Here is a 24,445-nt window from a genome sequence, read left to right as displayed (position 1 = left end):
TAATTTGATATACACTTGAATTGTAAACAACTTGCAACTGAAAGTTAAGTCTTGTTTATATGAACACACCCTTAAATGTTTACCTAGGTGGTTGAAAAGTTAATGGTACAGAATGGTGAAAACTATAGCATTTTAACTATATATATAATCCTTGATATTTAAATATATATAGTTTCGTGGAAAGCATCTCAAAACAATGGCTATATGTTTTTTAACATTCCATGATGTCAAGTAATTCTTATTAATATAACAGTAATTTTATTTATAAAAATTAGTTAAATTAATCAAGAGAAAGCAATTTCAAAAATTATAAATATAGTCTCTCCAATGTGAAAAAACTTTTTCAAAAATAGTATTTTTCAGTCTAATATTTTATTATTAATCACATCAGTAACCTTTGTTTGTCATTTTAAGAAATACTGGAATAAAACTTTTTCAAACAGCTTCAGGTCCATTGTACATGTTCCACATTGGATTTGTTTCTCTAATTGCTAATATTTTACCTATTTTTTAAATATATTGTAATTTATTATATATTTATATACTTGGTGATGCCAGTGGACAAAATGAGTCACCCCCACATTTATCAAGGCCTATAATATATATAAAATTTCATATTATTGCTTATTGATAACAGTTTGTTTTTAAATAAAAAGTGAAAATACATTTATGACAAACTGACTTTGTAACTAACCGATAAATTGTCAGTTTGTCATGTTATGTCAACATTTATTAAAATTATGATAAAAATCTTATTTTATTGATATTTAATGAAATTTTAACAATTATGACTTACGTATTTCATCAAAATAAAATGGAAAATTTCCTGGTATGGAACAATTCAGACGAGATTTGAGAAATGATGTCCACTGTTTTCCTTTGACTCCGGAAGTTCCGTCTCCTTGATCCTTCGTGCAAACTCGAGCCACTCTTGAATAAACAGCCTAAAAGTATATTTTTTTCAATTATACCATCATTAAATTTTAAAATGTTCTTTAAAATTAAAATTATCAGAAAAAACAAAATAATATAAAAGAAAATTTCAGTCAACAGTTTTTGACTTTCAACTTCACAAATTTTTAAAATCATTTTTCAAATACCAATGAAACAAGCAAATAAACAGACAAATCGTATCTGTCTCTTGTATCTTGTCGACATATGGTTTTATTGGAAACCAGATGTTTCAGTTTAATTTAATTAATGTTATAGATGGTGATATTGATTTAAAAGTAGGAATAAGAATAAAAGTAAATAAAAGAAAATCTTTTTATATAAAACTAGCAGGTGAGCCTGGCATTGCTCAGGCAGAAAGTAACTGTAGCAAAAATTATTATTATTAGATTTTAGCCGATCTTACGCATTTTCACCGGGCGCAAGAACTATGATAACCTTACTTGAATAAAATGATTAATTTCAAATTCTAAAATCTAAGAAAACTTGTTTGAAACATTATATTTCGAATTTGGAACGAATTCAAATATTCATCAAATTTGTTTATTTTGGATTTATTGTTTTTGGGTTACCCAAACAGTGGAAATGATTAAAATATTTATTAATTTCCAAAATGTATACTATATTGTGCCACTATTTACTTTCCTTTTTTATTATTAACACTTTATACTGACTAAAACTCAACCCTCCCAGGGAACAGGAGAGTTAATTTCCAAAAATCCTTTCTTAATGTACATTCTCATGGCATACTCTACTAAAATGAAGTCAAAAACGCAAAAAACTGCATCTAAAATAATACAATAGAAGCAGAGTTCTTCGAGGTAATCCTTAACCCTCTACCTCCTCCCTGCGGGGATTTCCAAAAAATTTTTATTATGGTGCATTCTCATGGCGTACCCTACTAAAGTGCAGTTAAAAATAAAAAATTGCATCTAAAATAGTACAATAGAAGCTGTTTCTTAGAATAAGCCTTAATGCTCTCCCTCTCCCAGGGAGGATTTCGAAAAATCCCTTCTTAGGGTACGTCATGAGAACATACACTAACTGTGTACCAAATTTCAACTTTCAACTCCTAACTATTCGGGCTCTGCGCTTATTATCATCATCAACCCATCTTGATTATATTATAAGATGACCAAGAATTATTTTCTTGATTATCAAAATGAAAATGCTTAGTTGGTATTGAATATCAATGCACAAGTCTTATGTTGTTACTAAAAGTCTTTCAGAATAGAATATGCTCATTCTTTTTTAAATATATCTTGTATTAAGATGTTATTAGAATATATTTTTTTGTTGAAATATACTGTAAATGTATTTATTAATTACATGTAAACATATTTTTAAAAGATTTTAAAATCTTTAAGTTTAGAAATTCTGAGAACAGAAACAAAAGATCTCTTATTTATTTTCAAACATCTTTAAAATCATTTTTGAAAGAAACTGATCTGCATTCTAATATTGTTTAAGGAATTATAAAATGGATTATTTAATAAATTATTTTCATAAGCTATGTTGATATAATTATCATCATCTATCATTAACATCATTCTATCATATCAACTTCTCTCTCCGTAATTCCCTACAGACTTAATTAATGTAGATGAGAAAAGAATTACCAATATATTTACATATCTAATTACTGTTACTTATAGAATAAGATAGTCAACAGGATACTATTAGGTTACCTTCAGGCTGCAAAAATCACATGATGAAACCCTAATTACATTTAACTCATTTATATCTAACTTACATACTTTGGTAGTCTTTAAAGTGAATCTATCCTGAAAGAGTTGCTGTAGTTATATTTAATTATTCATTCATTATTAAAAAAATATTTCTAATATTTGATGTTTCTATAAAAAAATTTAAATGAGAAGATTATACATCATTTTTTACTTAAATAATGTCGATAATTAAAAATTTTTAACTTAAATTTGTTGAGTAAACAATGTTGATACATATTCTATTAAACTGCAATTAACTCTTTCTACTGAAAAGTGCATAGCTGATAATGTATTTGTCTTTGTATGTAATAATAGTTATTTTCAAATAATTCAATCATTCTTAACTAGTCCCTAAATGGAATGCAGATAATGACAACAATAATATCATTGATATGAACAATTCTGATAAAAACTTCAGTATTCGATGAATTCTTTTATATTTATTAATAGCTAATTATTTAAATTTTTAATATTTTAGAGATATCAAAGTATTACTTTCCTTAATAATTGGTTTATTATTTACTAAAATAACATTTCGCAAGTTCTTAATTTTAGCTAAAATTCAAAATATTTTATGATGCAAATTCAATTCAATCGCATCAAAAACATCTAAATCTAATCAGTTTTTAAGCAGAATAAGATCTTTGTTAAAAGATCTAATTCCACTAAATATGCATTAATTGCTGCAGCATTCTTTACCTCTTATTTTAGTCAAAGAACTGGGTTTTGAATTAAATGTCCAATTTTACTCTATGTTTTATCATATCCAGACATCTAAATATATCTGTAGCTTTCTTAATTATATGTATATAATTAAGAAAGCTACAGATAAGTATCCAAATCTTTCTCAGTGGGATTAATTAACACTAATGAAATCAATCATCGTTAATATAAAATTGGATTAACCAAAACTCATTTATATAAAAATATTTAATCACTACTGCAAAACTTTTAATTTCGTTTAAGATAATGACAACTGAATCTTACTGAACTCTTGTATCACAATTATTTCGAATCTTTAATTTAATAATATAATTTAATTGTATTTTTCTTTGATTCATTAATTGTAGTATATATTTGATATAAATGATACTCTCACTAAGACAATTTTATAAAGTTTCATACAAATTATTTTATATTGTTATAAAGCTATAAGCTTTTCATTGTATTATTTTATATGGATTTTAAAACTTGGACAATATACTTTGACCTGTCAAATTTTATGATAAAAATATTGCATGAAAATATCTAAAATAGCTTATGACAAATAATATCAAATCCTATTTGGCTACAAGCCATAACAACTCCCTGTATCATAAATATTTTTATTGACAAGGATAGCAGAAATATAAATAAATAACTTGAACATATTTTTCCCTAAATGAAAAACAGATTTTTTTTTTTAATAACATTTTTACTTATTTTATAAACCATCTTTAAGTTTGATGGGATATTCAATTTGCAAAATGAATTTTTATTCACAAAGAATAAAAAACAATTTGAAAAATATTAAAATAAACTGGAAAACAACAATCATTACATTGATTACAAGTTTTAATATTTAAATTTATTTAATGAAGCATAAACAAACATGTTTTATATAGTCATATAGCATAGAAACACAAATCCTTCATTTAAAAAAAATATATATATGAAACAATCACACTTTATAAAATTATTTTAAATGTGTAAAACATAAATTTGAAAGATTACAGTCCAGAAAATAAATTTAACTATATGTTTTATGAATTGAAAAACAGAACATTTAAAGAAATTTTTAATAAATCTCACATTTAATAACAACATAACTTTAGAAAAATAAATTAACTCGAAAAGATTAGTTTCTATAACTGAAGTCGTTTTATTCGGCACAGAAATGATTTTGAAGCTCTTTCTTCAATTTTAGTTATAAGAAAGTAGAATTCATTAGAATATTTTTTAATATTTTGATTTTTGTTTTTTTCTATTAATATTTTATTAAATTCCTAAACTATTATGAACTATTTTGTCTTAAGATTTAAATAAAAAGTTGTCATATTGTATAAATCAGTGTTAATTATCAAACTTAAGCTAAGAAAAGGATTTTTTCAAATGTTTATTAATAAAAATTTAGAGTTATAAAATGAAATGATTAGATATTTTAAACAAGTACTGTACATTGTTATACAGAAAACCTTTCAGATTATTTAAAAAATGATTAGACTTAATATTATAGAAATATCTTTAGTGAAATTCATATTACAATTTATCAAATAATAATTCAATTTGATTTTTGTAACATTGAAAACTGAAAAATATAATTTATATCCACTTATGTAGAATATATTAAACTTTTCTTTTAAAGTGAATTCAGAATTATTTATTAATATGTGATTAGTAATTTTTTTATATTATTAGGGTAATTTATTTTTTCTGTTGGTCATCATGGACTGGACGGTCTTGCAATGGGGAGACTGAGTAGTGAGTAATGAACCCAATATATCCAAGCAGGACTAGTCTGATAAACAGACAAATATCCAATCTAAATTTTGAACCCAGGTCTGACTGACAGGCATTTACCTCAGTAATGTCAGTCATTGGACATCTAACATCCATTATATTACTGGTTAACTGAGAATACCTGTCTAGTATGATACACTAAACACTTGGTATGCTTATAATAGTAGTAAATTTATTTAGAAACTAAAAAAAATTTTATTAGTTTTTCTCCCATCTAACATTAGTATCCATGTAAAACTTCTATTATAAATTTGCAGAGTAAGGTTTCAGTATTTTAGATTTATACTAAAAGAATTATTTATAAAAAATTTAAATCAAGAAATTTTAATATAAATTTTTTTTAAATATGTACATCAATTAATTATTTTATAGACTTTTATATATACTTTGCTTTTTTTTTTTGTTCATATCTAACTGCAGTAAAAAATTGTTTACATTCAATTGCTACAATTTTAACAAAAATTAATTACACTGGACAACAAAAAAAATGTTTTTGAATGTTTCCTTTATTTCATGAGTGGAATCTTACTAATTTTGGGGTGATAAAATCGAATATGACAAAGAAAAACTTTTATTAGCTCTAGTTTCTGTGATTTACAAGAGGTGGCAGTATGTGATTTTAATGGCTTATGTAATTAAAATGTGTCGTTTCTTCTTATGTTAACAACATTGAAAGTGCTTTTGAATTTTTGAAAATGTTTGAATTTGAAATTCAAACATTTTCAAAAATTCATCAAGCCATTAACGTCACAGCAAACAACCAGATTGTTTTTCTTCTCAAAAAAAAAAAGGAATCAGATCCCTCTGACATTCTCTGTACTGTGAGACCCTGACATCACATTGGAGAAGATTCCGTTGCTGTAGTCTTGACCCTAGAAGTTCTGCTTTATTCTTTGACAAGACTAGATCTTGAATGAGATCACTCAATTTTGCTTAATTCAGTATGCGGTGTATCATCTTTTATCTCGAAATCAGGGTCATGGAATGTGGAACACTTGTTGGGTTCTTCTTCTCCAACACTTTCTTCATTTTCTACTTCAAGCTCATAATGTTGGAATGGAGTAGGAACTGGTAAACTATCTGAATGTGGAATAGGTCAAATTGCAGATGGAATATTTGGGTATTGAACTGTTTCTTTTTTCTTCATTGACAATCCTGCCTTTATAAGTGGAGTCAAGCAGAAATAGCAGTCATCTGTATGGTTTGTAGGCTCCCGCCAAACCTTAGGCACAGGCAAAAGCCAGTAGATCATTTTTTATTTTTCAGTCATTCTCGTAGTATAACTGAACAAGAGTTGCAACGTGGAGCCCATGACTTATCCTGCCCCTACCTTTATACCCAAATAATGGTGATAGGCAGTTTTCAGAAGAGGCGTCAGATTGTCCGATAGTGAAATAACATTTTCGTCACAAACACAATGAATATAACAAAAATTGTTCACTAAATTGACACATTTTTGTGGCATTTTGGTATAACCAGTATTACACTTCAAAAGTACTTCAAAACCAGAAATTTTAACCAAGAAAAACAGAAGCAATATTAAACTCAAAGTCATAGCTACATTTATTATGTTTTTAACCTACAAACATATGGAGAACGTTTTACTATTTAGTGTGAGAGGTGTGACAACTCCCAAAAAATAAATTCTCTCCAAAATACAGGATATGTCAGACTCTAAAAAATAACATATCACTGTATCTCCAAAGCAAGAGCTAATCGGTCATTTTTACGGAGATTTTTGAATTCAGCAGATGAAAATACATAAGAATATGCTAATTTTGAGCCCGAAACAAAATCATTGTTGTCCAGTGTTATTTATATAAACAAAACAAATAAACTGAAGCCAACTGTTGGCATTATTATTTAAAATTATTCTTTTTTATGAAAGATGTTAATTAAGTAATTATTAATATAGTTTGGTCTTTAATTTATCTGCATGACTATATGACACAGATATTATCATGAAATAAATAAGTGATGAAAAAAGTGATGATTTCTTTGTGTTAACAATAATTAACAAATAAGTTTTTTTCTTCTGTTCCAAAAATCTGATATGATAGATTATCATAACTGATAATTGAATCTATTCAAACTCATATATAAGTAACAATAAATTTTAATATAAATGAAAAAAGTTAATATAAATTTATATTTTACATAAATGATTATATATATATATATATATAGAGCTGTTAATTTTAAAATTTTTGTACAATTATATGAAGGAACTGACCAAAGAAACTGATGTTAAATATTTTACAATAAGAATTAACAAATATAGATAAAATAAGCATAAATTACCCAAAAATCTTGGCTACAGGCCATGACCTGTACAAATTTATATTCATAAAATTTATTGCATGAGGCTTATGCACAAGGGCAACTAATATGTAAAAAAAAAACCCCAATTACCAGCAAATATTGTAACTACAGCATAAAAGAAAAAGCCAGTAAAATTCAATAGCTTACCATAAAAAAACTGGAACTTTAACTTACCATATTAAATTTTATGAAAATAGAGCTATGATGCTTAACTCTAGTATATGGCACAGCGAGATTTGCATAAATAATGGTATTCCTGATGCTGTAGGCTGGCTGTGGTTATATATATGAGAGTTCGATCCACAAAAATGCAAACATTTCTTTACAACTTTTACACAAGATTTGCTTATAGCCAAGGTTTTAGGATATATATATATATAGTATAAATACACAACATGAGAAATTGTATATATGTAAATACATTTCTAAATTTATAAATAACAATAATAATAAAATCTTTTATTCTATAAATTATTATTATTATATTTTTTATAGAAAATATTGACAAAAAATAAGTTTCTTTAAAAAAGGCAAAAATTATATTAAATGCTAAGCATAATTAAATGCTAAATGTGTACATATATACAATTTAAAATGTTTCTCTTTTTAAAATTTATTTACAATAGTATAAATTATTACAAAAAGTTCCGTTTCCTGTATCTTATTTTAATAATATTGATTAACAATAGTTTTATTATTACCTTTCCACAATTAATATATTCAACAGCTGTTTCTCTGAAGAAAAAATACACAAATTCTCCGTGATGGAGTGATCGAACAAAGTTTGGAGCTGTAAGAAAGAAAAAGAAAAACCTTTTCATATATGCACTAAATTTATATTTAAGATGGTAAACAAAGTTATAAATTCCTTTTAATTTTATATAATGTTACAAAATAATGCATTACTGTACTTTTAATCTCTCTAATTTTTAAGAAACTGCTGACAATGACTCGAAAATAGTAATTTCACTTTAACCTTTCGCATAATATTTTTATTACATAACAATCAAGTTAATTTAACAAGAAAAACTTTTGACTAGATTAAGACACAAAATTATTTTTAAAATAAAAATAGCAACAAACTATAATCCTTCTCAGAATAAGAATGGCATCTATGTTCCTTAGTCTACATATGCAAAGATAAATAGTTCCATGTTCATTACAAAATAGAATAAATCTTGCAAAAATGCTAGAAATTTCAAAAAGATTAGTCAAAAACAAAAAGTACAAAGCACTATTAAAAAGTCGCATGATGTGACATACAATCTTCATTGTTTAGCTAAGGCAGCATAGTGATCCAGCAAATTAGTATTTCCCAGAATAAGAATGAAATTATGCTCAAATTTTTTGTAAACAATATCTATCCAATATTACATTTGTGATTTTAAATAAAATAAGGATTAATTTCTAATAAATGCATTTATACACGTAGAAAAGTGTTCTTAACAATACATGAAAGTACGTTTCTGAAAAATTATTTTAATAAAAAAATTTATCAATTTCTTTCTAACTAGAATAAAGTAATTATTTTTAATTAAAAAAGTTAAGTATTTTACTAATTTTAGAGCACATTTTTGTTACTATTAAGACTTAATTACCTAAATTTCATTTATCAATCTTTTCGGATAACTTTTAATTCATTATGTGACGTTGTGTGTGCATGTATACGCATAAGCATAGACAAAAGTAAAAATAATGTAGAATTAAAAAAAAAAACATTCTATTGAATAATCAAAAGTAATATTGTACAATGGCATTAATTTAAAAAAAAAACTTCATTCTTAGTTGATTGAATTCTCTCAAGTTAGAGTTATCTTGAAATGATTGTTGATAATGAAATAATATAGATTTTTTTCTACAAATTTATAAAAATTATTACATTAATTATATTTGTCCAGTTCCATTTGGTAATATTATTTGCAAAAAAAAAAAAAAAGTTTAACATTAATCCTCTTCTTCTATGGAACTATTTAACTAAATTATATAAAATATCACAGAATTAATACATTTAAATTAAACTATCTTTCAGAAAATTCAGTTTTAGTTTATTTAATGCATTGCAAATGATAATATATTGTATTAAGCAGATTCTATTTATAAGACTTGTTTAAATTTTCTTTTCATAAAAAAGTATTGAACAGAATATATTAACTACTTTCCATAATTTAAAACTTAATGCATTCTCTCTCATCTCAAAAAACCATTTACGATGGCACTTAATTAGTGTATTTTTCATAAGTTGAAAAAAGAAAAAAATGTTAATAACAAAATATGTCTCTGGAGTTTTTAATAAATAACAATAAAAAAATTGAAAGATTACTGTGTAAATTTTTTAATCATATATACAATTATTCATAAAAATTAAAATTTCTTACCATTTAAATATTTAAAATTGTACTGCTCTGTTCTCAATGGTTCTCTATATATTAGAGGATCAGCACCCGTGAACTGTGCTACTGTGGCCACATACAAATCTCCGTCTGAAAAAACCAGTAATTTATAAAACTATGGAATTTTTAAAACATTACAATAATAATAATCTTTAATAAGAAAATAACATCAATAAAATTCAAAACATAACCACAAAAAGAATAAATAAATGTAACTATTAAAAATAGTTGTCTTTTTTTCAAAAGTAGAGAAAATTAATGCTTGATATTTTATTACAATTTTTATTTAATCATCATATTTCATTATTGACATATAAATATATTCATATGCAGTGATTCACATGTATAAGAAGCCAACTTATACTTAAAATAAACAAATTCCAGTCTCCTGTAAATATATCATATGTTTTGACTGTTTTAAATTATGCACGTGCATGAGTAAATTTCAAATTTAATTTTTTTTTATTCAGAAATATTACATTTTATAATATAAAAATTGCTCTTATTCTGTAAAATGTATAAATTATTATTGCATTTTAGAAAATTTATATTAACCACGACATAATGTTTATTCTTAGAAGAAATGGTTCAGATCGTAAATCACTGTATATATAAATATTATTTCACTACATTTATTACTATTTATATTTCTATTTAAATGACTTATACAAGGAAATCATTATTAACAACACAATCTCATAACTTGAGAGAAAAATTCAATTGATGATAATTTGCAGTTTGATGATTCAAAGTATAAAACTTTGACGATACCAACTTTTTCAGCTTTTATTGCAATAAACAATATTTTTCCTATAAATGGCATGAATTGTAAAACTTTATATATTAATGTTCTAGTAAAATTAGTATCAATGTATTTAAAATTTTGAAGAACATTAATAATAATGCATATTTTTAGACATTAATAAAAAAACGAACACAGAATACAATTCAAAACAAAGAGAAAAATAAATTTGTAACGTAGAAAAAAAATTTTCTGAGAGATAATCAAAATCCTGCAATTCATCAGCTGTCATTTAAATATTCAAAAATAATTATGTAAATATTAATTACTTTGAGATCTGCAACCCTCCTTTAGACAGTTGGCATCCCTGAAAACTGCATTTATCATAAGTTTTATTAGAAAAAATTAAAAAAAGTCTTGAAACATAATTAACAGGTGTTAGAAATCATAGAACAAACATCTTAAAAAGTGAATTATTGCAAAAGTTACAGTGCAGTGCAAGTGACAAACCAGTGCACAACCAGAATATGCAGGCAATGCAGTTCTATATATATATATATATATACAGTATATAGTAGAATATGTAACATTAAGTACAAAGTATACAGAGAAAGTGGCAAGGAATTCATGCCACAAAACAAACAGGCACATCAGCAACTAGAATTTCTACACTACCTGTCCTTTCCTTCAGTGTTCCTGGGATGCAGAATAAGGATATATTCAATTTTACTAATAAAAACTATATAGTAATTTAGCAACTTTAATAAAATAAAATTAAAAATTATATCTTAAATAATAAATAAAAGTATTAAAAAAAAATTGTTCATGACACATTACCAGTTTTCAATAACTGACAGAATTCAGTTTTCAATAACTGACAGAATTCATTTTCTTTAAAATAAAAATATAACTTTTGAATATTCATATTCTTTCATATCTAAAGGTAAGGGAGGAATGGAGCAAATTCATATTCGAAAAACTACCGAAAGATATTTTCTTTTGATCCAGATAAAAAAAAAATACTCCGATGCTCTAAATTTCAGTTCATCGTGCATATTTTGTATTGGAAGAAAGACAAAAATGATTTCTATTTATGAAAGTAAGTTTCTCTTAATATTCTCTCTTTTGAAAGAATCAATAATACTGAATATGTATTATTTTGATGAAAATGTCTTCAAATGAATGCATTTTTGTCAGTAAATTTGAACTTATTTTTTCTTCTAATACAGTTCTTTTGTATTTTCCTCTAGGAAGATAAAGAGAAACTAAATTACTGTATTCATTTTTTCCTTTCTTTTTTAACAAAAAATGCATGTTTTCCAAAATTTAAATTTTTATTGATTTTATACAAAAGTTCTGCATTTATTGAACAGATTTCTTAACAGACAAGTGTTTAAAAAATATCTTCTGCGGTTGAGAAAAAAGTGTTTTATAAAATGACAAAGTTTTTCCATCATTACTATATTTAAATACTAAAAATGATCGTGTATTTCAAAATAACACTTCTTTATAAAATTTATTCTGGTAAATGTTAACGATAATCACACAAATATATTCAACTTCAGAATATCTGAAGATAAATGCACAGTCTTCCATCTAAAATTAAGCTCTCGGACAAAACTCCGAGTGTCCCATTCCTCCCTCTCTACATACAAATGATAAAATTTAATGAAATATCTATAAGTTTAAAAAATTTAAATCAATAAAAACTTAATTATTCCATAATTTATATTTTAAAATATATAAACTATGTATATTAAAAAAATTAATATATATTATTAAATAAAAATTAATAATAAATATTTATGCTTATAAAAATATTTTTACATCATCAATATGGTAGAATATCACATCCAAATTCATATTTTTCTGTCCTAAGTTAGAAAGATATTTGTTATATTTATAGTTTACTTAATTAAATTCAACATAAATCCTAAAAACACAGTATCAAATTAAAATCATGCAAACAAAGATGTCGGGAAAATCATATATTAATTGTCTACATTATCACACTTTTTATTTAAAAAAGTTCATTAAAAGGTCATTTGTTAAATATGGAAAATTCATTTTTCCTGATAATTATGACTTGAAATACTATTCCTTATTTTTATTTAAGGTGTAATAAATTTTATTAAATACTTTTCGTAATACAATTTCTTTTCCAATATCAAACTTCTGATATAACTTTATTGTATAATTACAAAATGTTTTCTGCAATACAGCAAAACAATTATAATGCTGATGATAAGACTTTGGTATCGTGACAACAGATATGCAAAATATCAATTGCTGACAACTTTTGAACTCTGCTCTATCTGAAGTGTTTTGACGAAACATCAGACAATAACTAAAGTGAAATTAAAACTAACTTGGTGTTCTATGTAAACAAAGTTCAATTTAGGAAGCCAGAATAATATAACAGTTGCTTGCTTCATAAATAAATTTTACAAATTTTATGTAAAATTAAAAACAATTCTATATAAGGAACTAAAATTAAAAATACATATTAAATTACATTCTATAAAATAAGTATATAAATTTTAAATATTCTTTTTAAATTTAAAACTAGATGAAGTTAAAATAAGGTTAAAATTATTAAAATTTGTATTAAATTTCCTAAAATCTATGTTAAAATATATGATTACAACACAAAACATTCAACAATATGCTAATATAACAACTAGAATTATCAATATTTATATATTCAATTATTATTTTATTAAACACTGGTGAGAAAATCAAATTAAATAGAGACTATATTTTCAAATTAATTATAAATATAGAATTGTACTATATTTGTCTATACTAAACTTAATTTGCATAAAACAATATGAAATTTGTGTGTATGAATTTCCAAAAGATCAATTTTCACATTAAAATAATACAAGTTTTTTTTTTCGTAGTAATAATTAATATGTTCTATGATATTCGACTCTGATCATAATGACGATTATAAATGTAAAATTTTTCAGTCATTTTTTGTCTACGTTTTTCCTAATAACAGTGACTATTATTCCATCCTTTAAAGTAAATTTAGTAACTTTCATAAATATTAAAAACATTAATGAAATGTTTGTATCCATGCAAGTAATAAATGTCAGAGTATTAAATTCTATTCCGCCATCCCATGGGAACTGAAAGAAAGGTATTAACAACAGAGTATCAAATAATGGAAAAGATTAATCTGGGTATTTATTCAAAGTTATCCTATGAAAGGAAACAATGGAAGGTGAATATAATGTGCTCTATTGTTTCAGATTTGTTTAATTTCATTTATAATTAAACAAAAGTATAATTATTTTCAATCTGATCTTTTGTTATGAAGCACTTCTTTAAAATTTATTCAATATAAAATTCTTAATAATAATAATAAATAATAAAATTTCATAATTTACCTGCAAATATTGCAGTACTGTTGTGAGATGGGTCATAGGGACACAGTCCCTCTCCAGAATTTTCTTTTATCTTTTTATAATCTGTCGCCTAAATTAGAAATAATAAATTTAGTTTAAAATGAACATTCATAATATCTTTCAAGTTAATACAATATATGATAGTGATGTATAGTGAAATTTCAATGCCATTAAAAAAAAAAAAAACTGCTTTTTTACTTTTGTTGCAGTTCTTGAAGCAATACAAAGGATGTGAATAACCATTCATTTGACTTTCATTAATGTCATTCTTTGCATTTCAGATTAAATTATGTTACGCAATTACATGCAATCATCGTTTCTGAAGGAAGTACAACAATTTTCAATAAAGTCTGATAGTACATTTTTCTGGTAGAAAAACTGAATTTACTATTTTTTTTTATGTGGCAATATTATTAAATTCTAATGTATGTATGGCTTCTAAATCATATTATTTTGAATAAACAAATTAAAAATTTTTAAAAATTAGTTTTATTTTTGCAAATATTTTGTCTTTAGAATAAAATTTTTACATTGTGATAAAACTAACCCACAGATACAGAGAAAAAAATTATTGTCAGAAATACTATATATTCTGAATATATTTTAAAATTTTATTTTTTTTAAGAAGACTTATAAGATAATATAGAACAAATAAGACTCAAAATTTTATTAAATAGCAATATTTACATATTTTATCTCTATTACTATTTATTATGATACACCAAATAATTAAAGATAAGCATTTTATTCACTGAAGAAAAATAAACACAATAAATTATTTTTATAATGTTTATCGAAAGTTTTTAATTTATATTTTTATCCACTGTCTGGGATTTAAATAAAACGTAATGCCAAAGATCTTCACAAAATTTATATAAATAAAAGGTTATATAAAACATTTAAAACATATTATGTTAACAAACTATGCACTAATACATTACTTTAATTATTCATAAAATTCTGTAATGATACGGCAATTTTCTTTAAAAATTTAATCAATCATAAATATCATTAGTTTTAGAATTTTCTAAAATGAATATTATGTATCTTGTCTTTAATTACAAACAAGCTAATGACTTCTAATTTTAATCATTATATGTAAAGTTACATAATGATGTAGATTATATAGATAAATATTTATTAAAAGTCTAAAGACAAATAGAGTCAATATTTAATTTATATGAACTATAACAATACTGAACTTGTTTATTCACTTAAAATAAACTATTATTATTATTAATCAAAAAGTTTCAATTTAAAGTGGAATTTTGGGAAATTTTATGTATTAAACAATGTCAAATGTTTTTTTTTTTTAATTTATATTATATCAGAAGACATACTTTTACATTTTTTTATATACATACATATTTAATATTTTAGAATAAAATATTCAATTTATCAGTTAAAATATTTGCTAAAATCATGAAATTCATTTTTCAGATATAAAGAGCAATTTTTTTGGTTAAAATTCTGATTTTAAAATAAAACTGAAGTAACATAAAAACTTTAATATGTAATTTTTACTTTATTAAATTTGCTGTGTTATCTTATACATTTATATACAAATAAGAAAATTATTATTAAAAATATGTGTATGTAAATATGCAAAAGATATATTAACAAAACTCATCTGATGTCACTATTGACTCTTTTGCTATTATTAAAATCGAAAGTCCTTACTTTATATCAAGACCTAAACTCCTTTCTTTATAGAAGTATTTTTCAAAATGGTTATCAAATTTTACAGAAAGACTTCTATAAAGTACAAAGTTTGAATTTAAAAAATATATATATTCTTAATTCTAAATTACATCAATAAACCTTATATATAAAAGTCTTTTATCAAAATAAATAATAAGTTTAACTTACTCCTTGCTTGTAATGCCTACATAGTGGTTTGAAGGCATTAGTGCCACATACAAGAATAGTATCCTCCGATATTTTTGCAAGAACACGAATGTAATTTTGGCATTCATCCTGTATCAAAATATAATTATATTATTATAAATCATTTATTTAAAGTTTCTTGAAATAATGATTAAAAAAAACTACTCTCCTTATCTGTATAAATGCAATGTAAAAGAAATAATATAATACTAACATATTAATCTAAATTTCTTTCATTGTTAAGTAATATGTTGATTCCATCTGACAAATATCCAAAAGCTGAATAAAAGTGATATCTTGATTTGTGTAATCACATAGTATGTATTATTTCCCTGCAGCTAACCCATTCTATACTATACTATTGAGAAAGATACCTTTCAGTGACTTAATTGCACACAGACACTTATTACTTGTACGATTGCTGCCATGTTTACAAACCTCTTGCAAATAAACATGAGAGAATTGAAAATGTAATGAAAACTTAATTTAAAATATTTCTCAAAGAAATGAAATACGATCCAATTGCAACTGCTACTAAATTAATTAAGTGCACACAAATTTTTACTTAAAATAATTTTTCAAATAGTAGATTAAATAGAAATTTTCACACAATTACTGAAACTAAAAACTTGTAAAGTGATTCTAAAAAATTTTTAAACAAATTATGAGTCAATTAGTTTAAAGTACGCATTAGATACTTGTGTATAAATAAGGCTATCTAAGATATTTTTAAAAAATTGTGTACAGGATAAAAAAAAATACTGCAAAACAAAAAAATGTAAGTTGAATAGAAATTAATAAATTGTTAAATTCAAGTTTCAAAAATAAATTCACACTTAAATTTTTTTTTCTGTTAGTAAAATAGTTACCAATTTTATCAAAATTTATACTATATGATCATTGTTAATATAGTCAAAAAACAAAAAGATGAAAACATCAACAAATATTTTTGTATACAGAAACACAAATAACTATTATGAATGATAAACTATACGGGTATTTGTAATACAGGTAGATATATTTTTCATTAAATATTTTATTAAATACGCTACATTATTTAAATTAAAAAAACAGTAGATAGTTGCACACATTTCACATGAAAAATTTTTAATGGCTACACCAACAGTTATCATTTATCTATACTTTTATGGTGTTAAAATATAGAAATATATGGTAAATAACTTGTTTGCATCTTGATTAATTATGGCATGAGATTTGTATCTACATAATCAACTCTTACTTTTGCCTTTTGCACCTTTCAAAATTAAAATTTTTCATGTTTTACATTACAAAATAGTATAAATTAACACCTGCTTCAAAATTCAAAAATTTTATTTTTTCACTCAAAATTTAGTTTTCGTAGAATAAGAAAAGACTGAAATGAAATATTGCAATTTAGACAATGTGTTCATATTAAAGATCTAAAGTAACACAAGAAAATATATAAGAAAGGTTTGAGCTGTTAAGAAAAAACAACTAACGGAAATGTTAAAACATGGAGACGAAAGATAAACCAGAAAGAGGATGGAGAGATGTGGCTAACGACTTGTCACGTGTATGCTTGTGTATATAAATAGTAGGACAAGCAAACTGGGGGAGATAAGGCACGGAGGAGAAACGCAAAGCAGGGTAACTCTGATAAGACACGGATTCAAGTATGGACGTGCAAGGCACAAAAAATGATGATAATAAACACCAAAACAGGGAAGGAGAAAAAGATGATTATGATAAATAGCAAACATTTCAGCAAATACTCCCATTTACATGTTGAGTACAATGCAAATGCAAACAATGGCACAATTGTCTTGAATTTCGCTTCACTGTTTCCAATCAGTGGAGCATAAACGTGTTATTAGAAATCAGGTGTAGGCATGCTTACTACTACTGTACTTTGCTCTAAATAGATCAACTGATGCATAAAATGGAAGATCTATTTACAGTTCGTTAGTTTATAAACACGAAAATCCTATAGAATTATAACAACATGGCAATTCATGATATATTCTAATATGTTATAAATGAGGAAAAGGAAAATTTGAAGTTAGGGAACTACTTGATGTATAAATTTAAGTGGAAATTCTTATTGGTATTGACAAGTCTACCACAAAATTTTATTTTAAAAATTAATGTAAGACAAAGCCACGATAACACATTTTCTATCAATTGTTTAAAATTTGTGATGGAATACAATAACAGAATTAAAACTGCATAAAAGATTTATTTAAAATATCATACCTACCTCTGATTTTCCTTTAACTTTACACATATTAATGTCATTTTCACCCGCATACCATTCCAATCTCTAAAAGAAAAAACAAACACGAAAAAAATTAAACTTCAAATAAAATTTCTAATATCAATATACAAAGAAAACAGTCATTACATCCATGTGCAAGAATTTGTCCCCAAAAACACTTTCATTTGCACTTCTTTTTTGTGTATATATAATGCAGATGTTTCTTTTAGTCCATCAACATTCTTGTGATGAACAGAAGAAGCATAATCCCATGACAGACTATATAAAGCATCGGTTTAAATGTAATACACATTCAGCATTGTTCCTATCTCTATTGATGGATGCAATCATAATAATCTGCTTAACTGTGATTTAGAGGAACAAAGACAAAAAGAGGAAACAGGAGAATAGCAAAGTGAGATGTAAGGACTGAAAAAAGTGTAAGTAAACAGGAGCGTAAAGGAAGAAAATTGAGGTATGGAAGAAGAAAAAAAGAAATGGATAAAAAATAGGGAGTGAAGAGAGAAAAAAATCAATGAGGCATGTAAGAAAAATTAAATTAAATATACATACAAAAAAGTATTATTTTAATGGATCAAATAGTAAAGTTCTCTAAAACATATGATCAAGAATAGAATGTAATTATATTATAGCCGGAACATAAAGATATAATAGAGATTGTCTGACAATCAATGAATTTGTAAAGGGTGTACAAAATACAAAGGAAGGTTATCTGTTTAATCTAATTAATTCAGAGGGAAACTTAAGATCCGTTGTTCACACGCTTCTCTTAAGTCATCTTGCTTTACGTATAATTCAAGCATTACAAGACGGATAAACTCTTAAAATTCTAGCTTGTGTGTAATTTTCAAAAAAATAAATGTATTATCCTATTGATCAAATGGAGCTTGATTGATAACGCTACGATTGCGAGAGCCGCCAACGTCCTGATATATAGTAACTGGATCCGTTGCACGGCAACTCTAGGTGCAAACCACGCAACTGGAGGGTGGACAGTCGTCCAATGCACTCGGAGGGGCTTGTTTACGTTCTTCAGACGCTTGACCTAAATGTTTTCCTGGAGTAAAATGGAAAAATATTGCGTAATTCTTGGTTTTCGGAAAATATTACCGCCATATTTTTGTTTTCACTGCTATGTAGCAAGATGTACACGCTCCGTACGGGTTTAATATGACGTTGCACAATGAAGTACGCGGTTTAAAATTGCTGCAATTTTCAATTCTTATCGCTCAAGGCTTAAATACCGATGCTAATTAACCAATAAATGTTTTCGTATACTACAACATTACTTTCGTCGATATGCAATAAGTAGTCAGCTGTATAAATTGAACTTATCGCAGCTACTTGAACAATTTGGCACATTAAATTTATGCCTAAACCCTGACGCCAACTTTAAAAAATATCTTGTTAATTAAGGTTATTCACCGTTGTATAGATAGGCGAAGGCGTTGTAAAACTCTCGATAGCTCAGAAAGCCACCGTCTGCAAAGAGAAGCGGAGAAAAAAAAAGTAGAATAAAAAGGAGGGGGAAAAAAAATAGGAGAAATCCCCGGCAGCGCGGCGACCCTCTATCTGCAGAAGGAGAGAAAAGCAAGCAATAAATCAGTCGCTTCTGTACTCTCTCCATTGTGCCCGTGGCTGATGAGGTGCTGTGTATTCATGGGGTATAGACGACAGTACAAGAAAGGGACTGCAGCGCAAAACTAACGATGATTGCCAGTTTAATTTTGCTAGCTGCGATAAGAGAGGGTTTTAGTCTCGCATGGTAGTAAAGGGTTAGAGGGGGAAAAGTCGTTTTACCGTATCGGACGTCGCTTAATCGTGTCTGGTTATCGCTGGCGACATCATTCAATCTCGACCCCTCCTCTCTATTCCCCCCATCTTCTATTCGCAACCCAAGCACAAGAATTGCGTAAAGGCGCAACTTTATCTTAAAACTGATGGATAAAGCCACTTGTATTGTTACGATAAAACGAGATAAGTGATAGGAACAAACACGGAAAAAAAGAATTTACAACAGCTGCTTACCTTTTTCTCCTGTAATGTTCCGATGCTAATGTTGTAAACGATATTCCTAACGGAAAAAAAAAAGACTTTTGTTAATAAAACATCCCTTAAAATATTCTCCGATGTTGCTATATTATTTATTATTATACATATTTTTTTAAATTTTGTTACAAAGACAGAAAAGATAAGATTATTTTTTGGTTAGACAAAAAGTAATGAAAATAAAACGAATGGTTTCCATCGTAAATAGTAGAAGTCAAAATAAACAAAATATTGCCTAGAAAGCAGAACGTTCCTAAACCATAAAACCCGGTTGAGATGCCCAGAAATAGATTTTTTGAAAGTCAAATGTTGATCGACTCCCGATTGCAGTTGATTTATCTTTAAAAGTGTAAAGGAAAAAAAAGTAAAATAAAATAATATCGTAAATGCAAAAGATGGATGATACACGTACAGATAGAAATGTTTAAGAGCCTACATATAAAGTTATTCTGGCATTTTTACGTGAGAGCGACTTTAGAAAAAAAGCTAAATTTCCCTACCATATGCTAAATTTTACACGTTTTAACTCTAGAATGTATTCACGCATAGAAAAAAAAAGAAGAGGGGAAAGAGAGAACTAGATAGAGCTAAAAGAGTAAAGAACAAAAAAACATGTGTACATCCATCCCTACAGAAACCATACGAGGAACAGAAACCTGAATAAAACAATTCGTTTTATCTCCAACCAGCATAAAATTCTAGGAAGAAAAAAATTAACTGACTGGTAGTTAAATTGGATAACGTGGTAGTGTTTTGGTGTACTTCTACTTACCTGGCACCGATTAATACGTGATCCCCATCTTGTTCTAGTAATTTGAAGTGATCCACGTGAGTTTGATTACCGACGAATTTCATTACACTGTCTTCTGCTGCAAAGGTTATATAAATATTTATGTACTAGAGTTTAATTATAAATAAACAGATTTCTAGAGCACTCGCAAAGTTTTGAATCATACGATAATTATTTTAACTGCTAAAGATAAGAAGGGAATGCCGAACTTGTAACAACTGTAATCAGTACAATATGCAAGGCAGAGATACCTCCCATACACCTCCTGCAGTTAAACAACAAGGAAAAAGCTCCTGCATTTACCTTCATATATCAATGAAAAGTTTGCAACTGACAAACCATCCCCCCGACTTTCCAATAGAGCCTTGAGTAATCGGGATCTCATAGGTGGTTAGGTGCTCCCCAGTGTTACAGGGAATACAGGAATTAGAGGGTGTAACGCGATTAAACAGGACCAGGGTTGGTCATTTTGCAAATTTCGACTGTACCCAGGAGTAACAACTTCGATTGTAAAGGATTTGTATAGAGAACTTAACCATTATAATGCAAATAAGAGTTAATTTTGAGGTTGCAAACCCTCTTCTGGGCATCAGATTTTCTTAAAATATTCCAATAGAACATGGTACAATTATAATTTAAAGTTAAAAAGATGAGATTACAATTTTCGTTTCCTATTATGCAAAAAAAAGTCTTTCTAAATTGTACAGTACTTTCAATACTTTCGAATTAAAATGAATACGTTCGAGTATTTCAAATCCATCGATTCCTACAGGAACTAAGAAGGATCGTTCTTCATAAAAAAAAAGAAAAAACTATTTTCTCTCCAATTCTCTATATTAAATACCGAAAGATGTCGATAATTTACTAAGAAACACTCGATATCCACTCGATAAAAGCCTATCTTCGATTACCTTCCCTAACAAGTGATTAAATAGAAGAAAGTGAGCAATAGGAGTAAGAGTGATATCATTGATATAAAAACCGGCTCCCCTTTAACGCGGAAACGGGATGTGAAGAGTGGGAGAGACAAAAAAACATCATCCGACCTCGAGCAAGACCAATAATTAACCAAAGATAGCGAAAAAGGTGAACAACCCAAGTGCATCTGTCCCTAGGGTACATACAGGAGATAAGGAAACGCATTAAGACCCAGCCAAGCACCCCAAGGGATTTGAAGTGGTTAAATATTTCTGAACTTAGTTTAGACGGTCCAGAGAATGAGAGGTAGACACAGTGCGGTTCGATATCCGATGAGGAGTGATTCACAATAATTACTTTACACAGTTTTAGGTCGAAAGGGTATAATGTACGGTCCGTGTCGAATTAAGCCAAGTGTACTTTTGCGGTGGATAAGTTAAGTGGTTTTTGCTTTTACGTTCGCTTTAAAATTTTCTTCTCTACTAAAGTAAAGTCTGCTGGCACGTGTTGGCCTAATTTTTAGTGATCGCTTTTAGATATAAACTAACGATTCTTGGTATTTGCAGCGAGCTTCACACTCGATCCCGGCTCTAACAAACTTCACCCTCTCCCAACTCAATTTCATCAACAACCTTCTAAATCTGTCTGGCACGAAATAAATTTAATTACGAAACTTCGATAAAGGACCCTCTTCGATTAAGAAGACCCAAGATTATTTTTTTATTCCTATTTTTTTTTTTTTTTTTACTCTGGAATTAATTTCATCCAAACTATTTTAAGAAGTTTAGTTCGGATGTTTATTAAATTTTTCTTTTAAATTATAAAAAAGATAATTTTTTAATTAAACACTTACAATAAACGAGGAGTTAAAAGATAAAGTTAAATATAATTACAGAAAAACGTTAAGAAGATCAAAATCGAGAAAAGAAAATGAGGAATAAATCCTAGATATAGAAGAGTTAAGAAGTTACATACAGTAAAAAAAACAAGAGTAAAGAAATTAAATCTGGAAGAAGAGTAAAAATTTGATAGAGAGAGAATCGAACTTAAATAAAGAATTAAATTTAGGTAAGGTTACATTTCTAGTTAAAAACTTAACTAAAGGAAGAGATAGGTTTATGCAAAATATAAGCAACGAACACGTTTGAATGGAAGGAAAAGCGAAAAAAAAAATTAATTCAACGAAAGAATAGATTAAAAAACAAATCTTGAAATGAAATCAAACTCAAATAAAGAAATAAAATTTAGATTGATTTTAACTAGAAATTTAACTTCTAACTACAAAAAAAACCGTAACTAAATCTAATTTAAATAAGAATGTATTTTCAAAAAAAAAGAAATTCAATGTATATAAATTATATCTAACTATTAAATAAATTAAATTAAAATTTTATAAAGTATTAAAAACCAAAAAGATAATTTAATCGATAGATTAATCAAAAGTAAATAAGAGAAAGTGAAACCAATATGGAATAAAAATTAAATCATAATGCAAAAAAAAACCAGGAGAGGAGTCAATTGTAAAAAGTGTTTAAAAAGGAAATCGAAAATAAATACAGGAAATTGGTGCTAACTAATTCCATTTTTAAAAATGGAAGCTACGACAATGACAATCTTCTGGTAACAGCAATCTATTAAAGACACTTCCCTGGACATTTTACGTCACATACTTCAATTAATAAAGGAAAGATCAAAGGCCGGCAATTAACCGAGTTATTAGTCTAATAGGTTCGTCGTTCTATCCACCTGTTGTACATTCATTACCCACAATAAGAAAAATCTCGTAATTAATACATTCTCAGTTATAATAATTACTCCGGGCAATATCTCTAAAATTACGATACACTTCATATAATACACCTTATTATAAAAATAGCCGGAATGGATTTTTTTTCCTCCTCCTTTTTTTTTTTACTTCGCTTCTGTTATACGGAATTTTTGTATCGTAAACGAGATATCATCGGCCCTGGTGGCCACAAAGTTGAAGTTTTGTGAAGTGATTAGGGGGAGTAAAGACCGGGTTCGAGTCCAGCTCCGGGCTTTAACCCGTCAGTTTCATTTGTCTTGTCAATATGGAAGCTTAAACAACGAAACGAAACTACAAAAAATAATAATAATAATAATAGTGTATAAAACTTTTAAACTTTTATAAACTGATAAAGTTTTTTTGAACTAAGTTTTCCCCCCCTCTCCCAACTCTTTCCTTCGGGACTTGCTTTGTCCATGCTTTTTAAAATAATTTTTGATATATTTTTTTTTAATTTATTTTCTAGAAAAACTTACAAACTAAATTTATAAATCTTTTTATAATAAAGCATATTTTGTATAAGTATAATATTTTACAGAAAAATTAAAGTAAGTGCCGCTACTTTACGCATATAAAAAATAGCGCTCTCCAGGGTAAAAACAAAACGTTGATATTTCCATTCTTTGTTTTTAGAAAAGAGAGAGAGAGAGGGAAAAAAATTAATTCCCTTTTGCCTTTTTGAAAAATAAAAAT

The 24,445-nt window shown here is 26.5% G+C and overlaps 1 protein-coding gene across 11 annotated transcripts in view; it reads right to left on the bottom strand.

Annotated features, from left to right (window-relative positions):
• The window catches only part of LOC136979195 (semaphorin-1A-like), a 264,778-nt gene that overhangs the window by 27,809 nt on the left and 212,524 nt on the right, over nt 1-24,445 (bottom strand). For all 11 annotated transcript variants that reach the window (XM_067275130.1, XM_067275131.1, XM_067275128.1 and 8 more), the window contains 8 exons: nt 21,010-21,106; nt 20,217-20,262; nt 18,171-18,233; nt 15,914-16,021; nt 14,027-14,114; nt 9,875-9,979; nt 8,201-8,289; nt 797-944 (listed from right to left, as the gene is read on the bottom strand). In XM_067275130.1, coding sequence (XP_067131231.1) covers nt 797-944; nt 8,201-8,289; nt 9,875-9,979; nt 14,027-14,114; nt 15,914-16,021; nt 18,171-18,233; nt 20,217-20,262; nt 21,010-21,106 — 744 coding nt within the window. The remainder of the gene's footprint in view (nt 1-796; nt 945-8,200; nt 8,290-9,874; nt 9,980-14,026; nt 14,115-15,913; nt 16,022-18,170; nt 18,234-20,216; nt 20,263-21,009; nt 21,107-24,445) is intronic.

The sequence above is a fragment of the Centruroides vittatus genome, unplaced genomic scaffold, assembly GCF_030686945.1.
Source record: "Centruroides vittatus isolate TY-2023 unplaced genomic scaffold, ASM3068694v2 contig_595, whole genome shotgun sequence".
NCBI classification, from domain to species: domain Eukaryota; kingdom Metazoa; phylum Arthropoda; class Arachnida; order Scorpiones; family Buthidae; genus Centruroides; species Centruroides vittatus.
The sequence above is the reverse complement of the archived record's forward strand: the minus strand, read 5'-3'. Positions and strand labels throughout refer to the sequence as shown.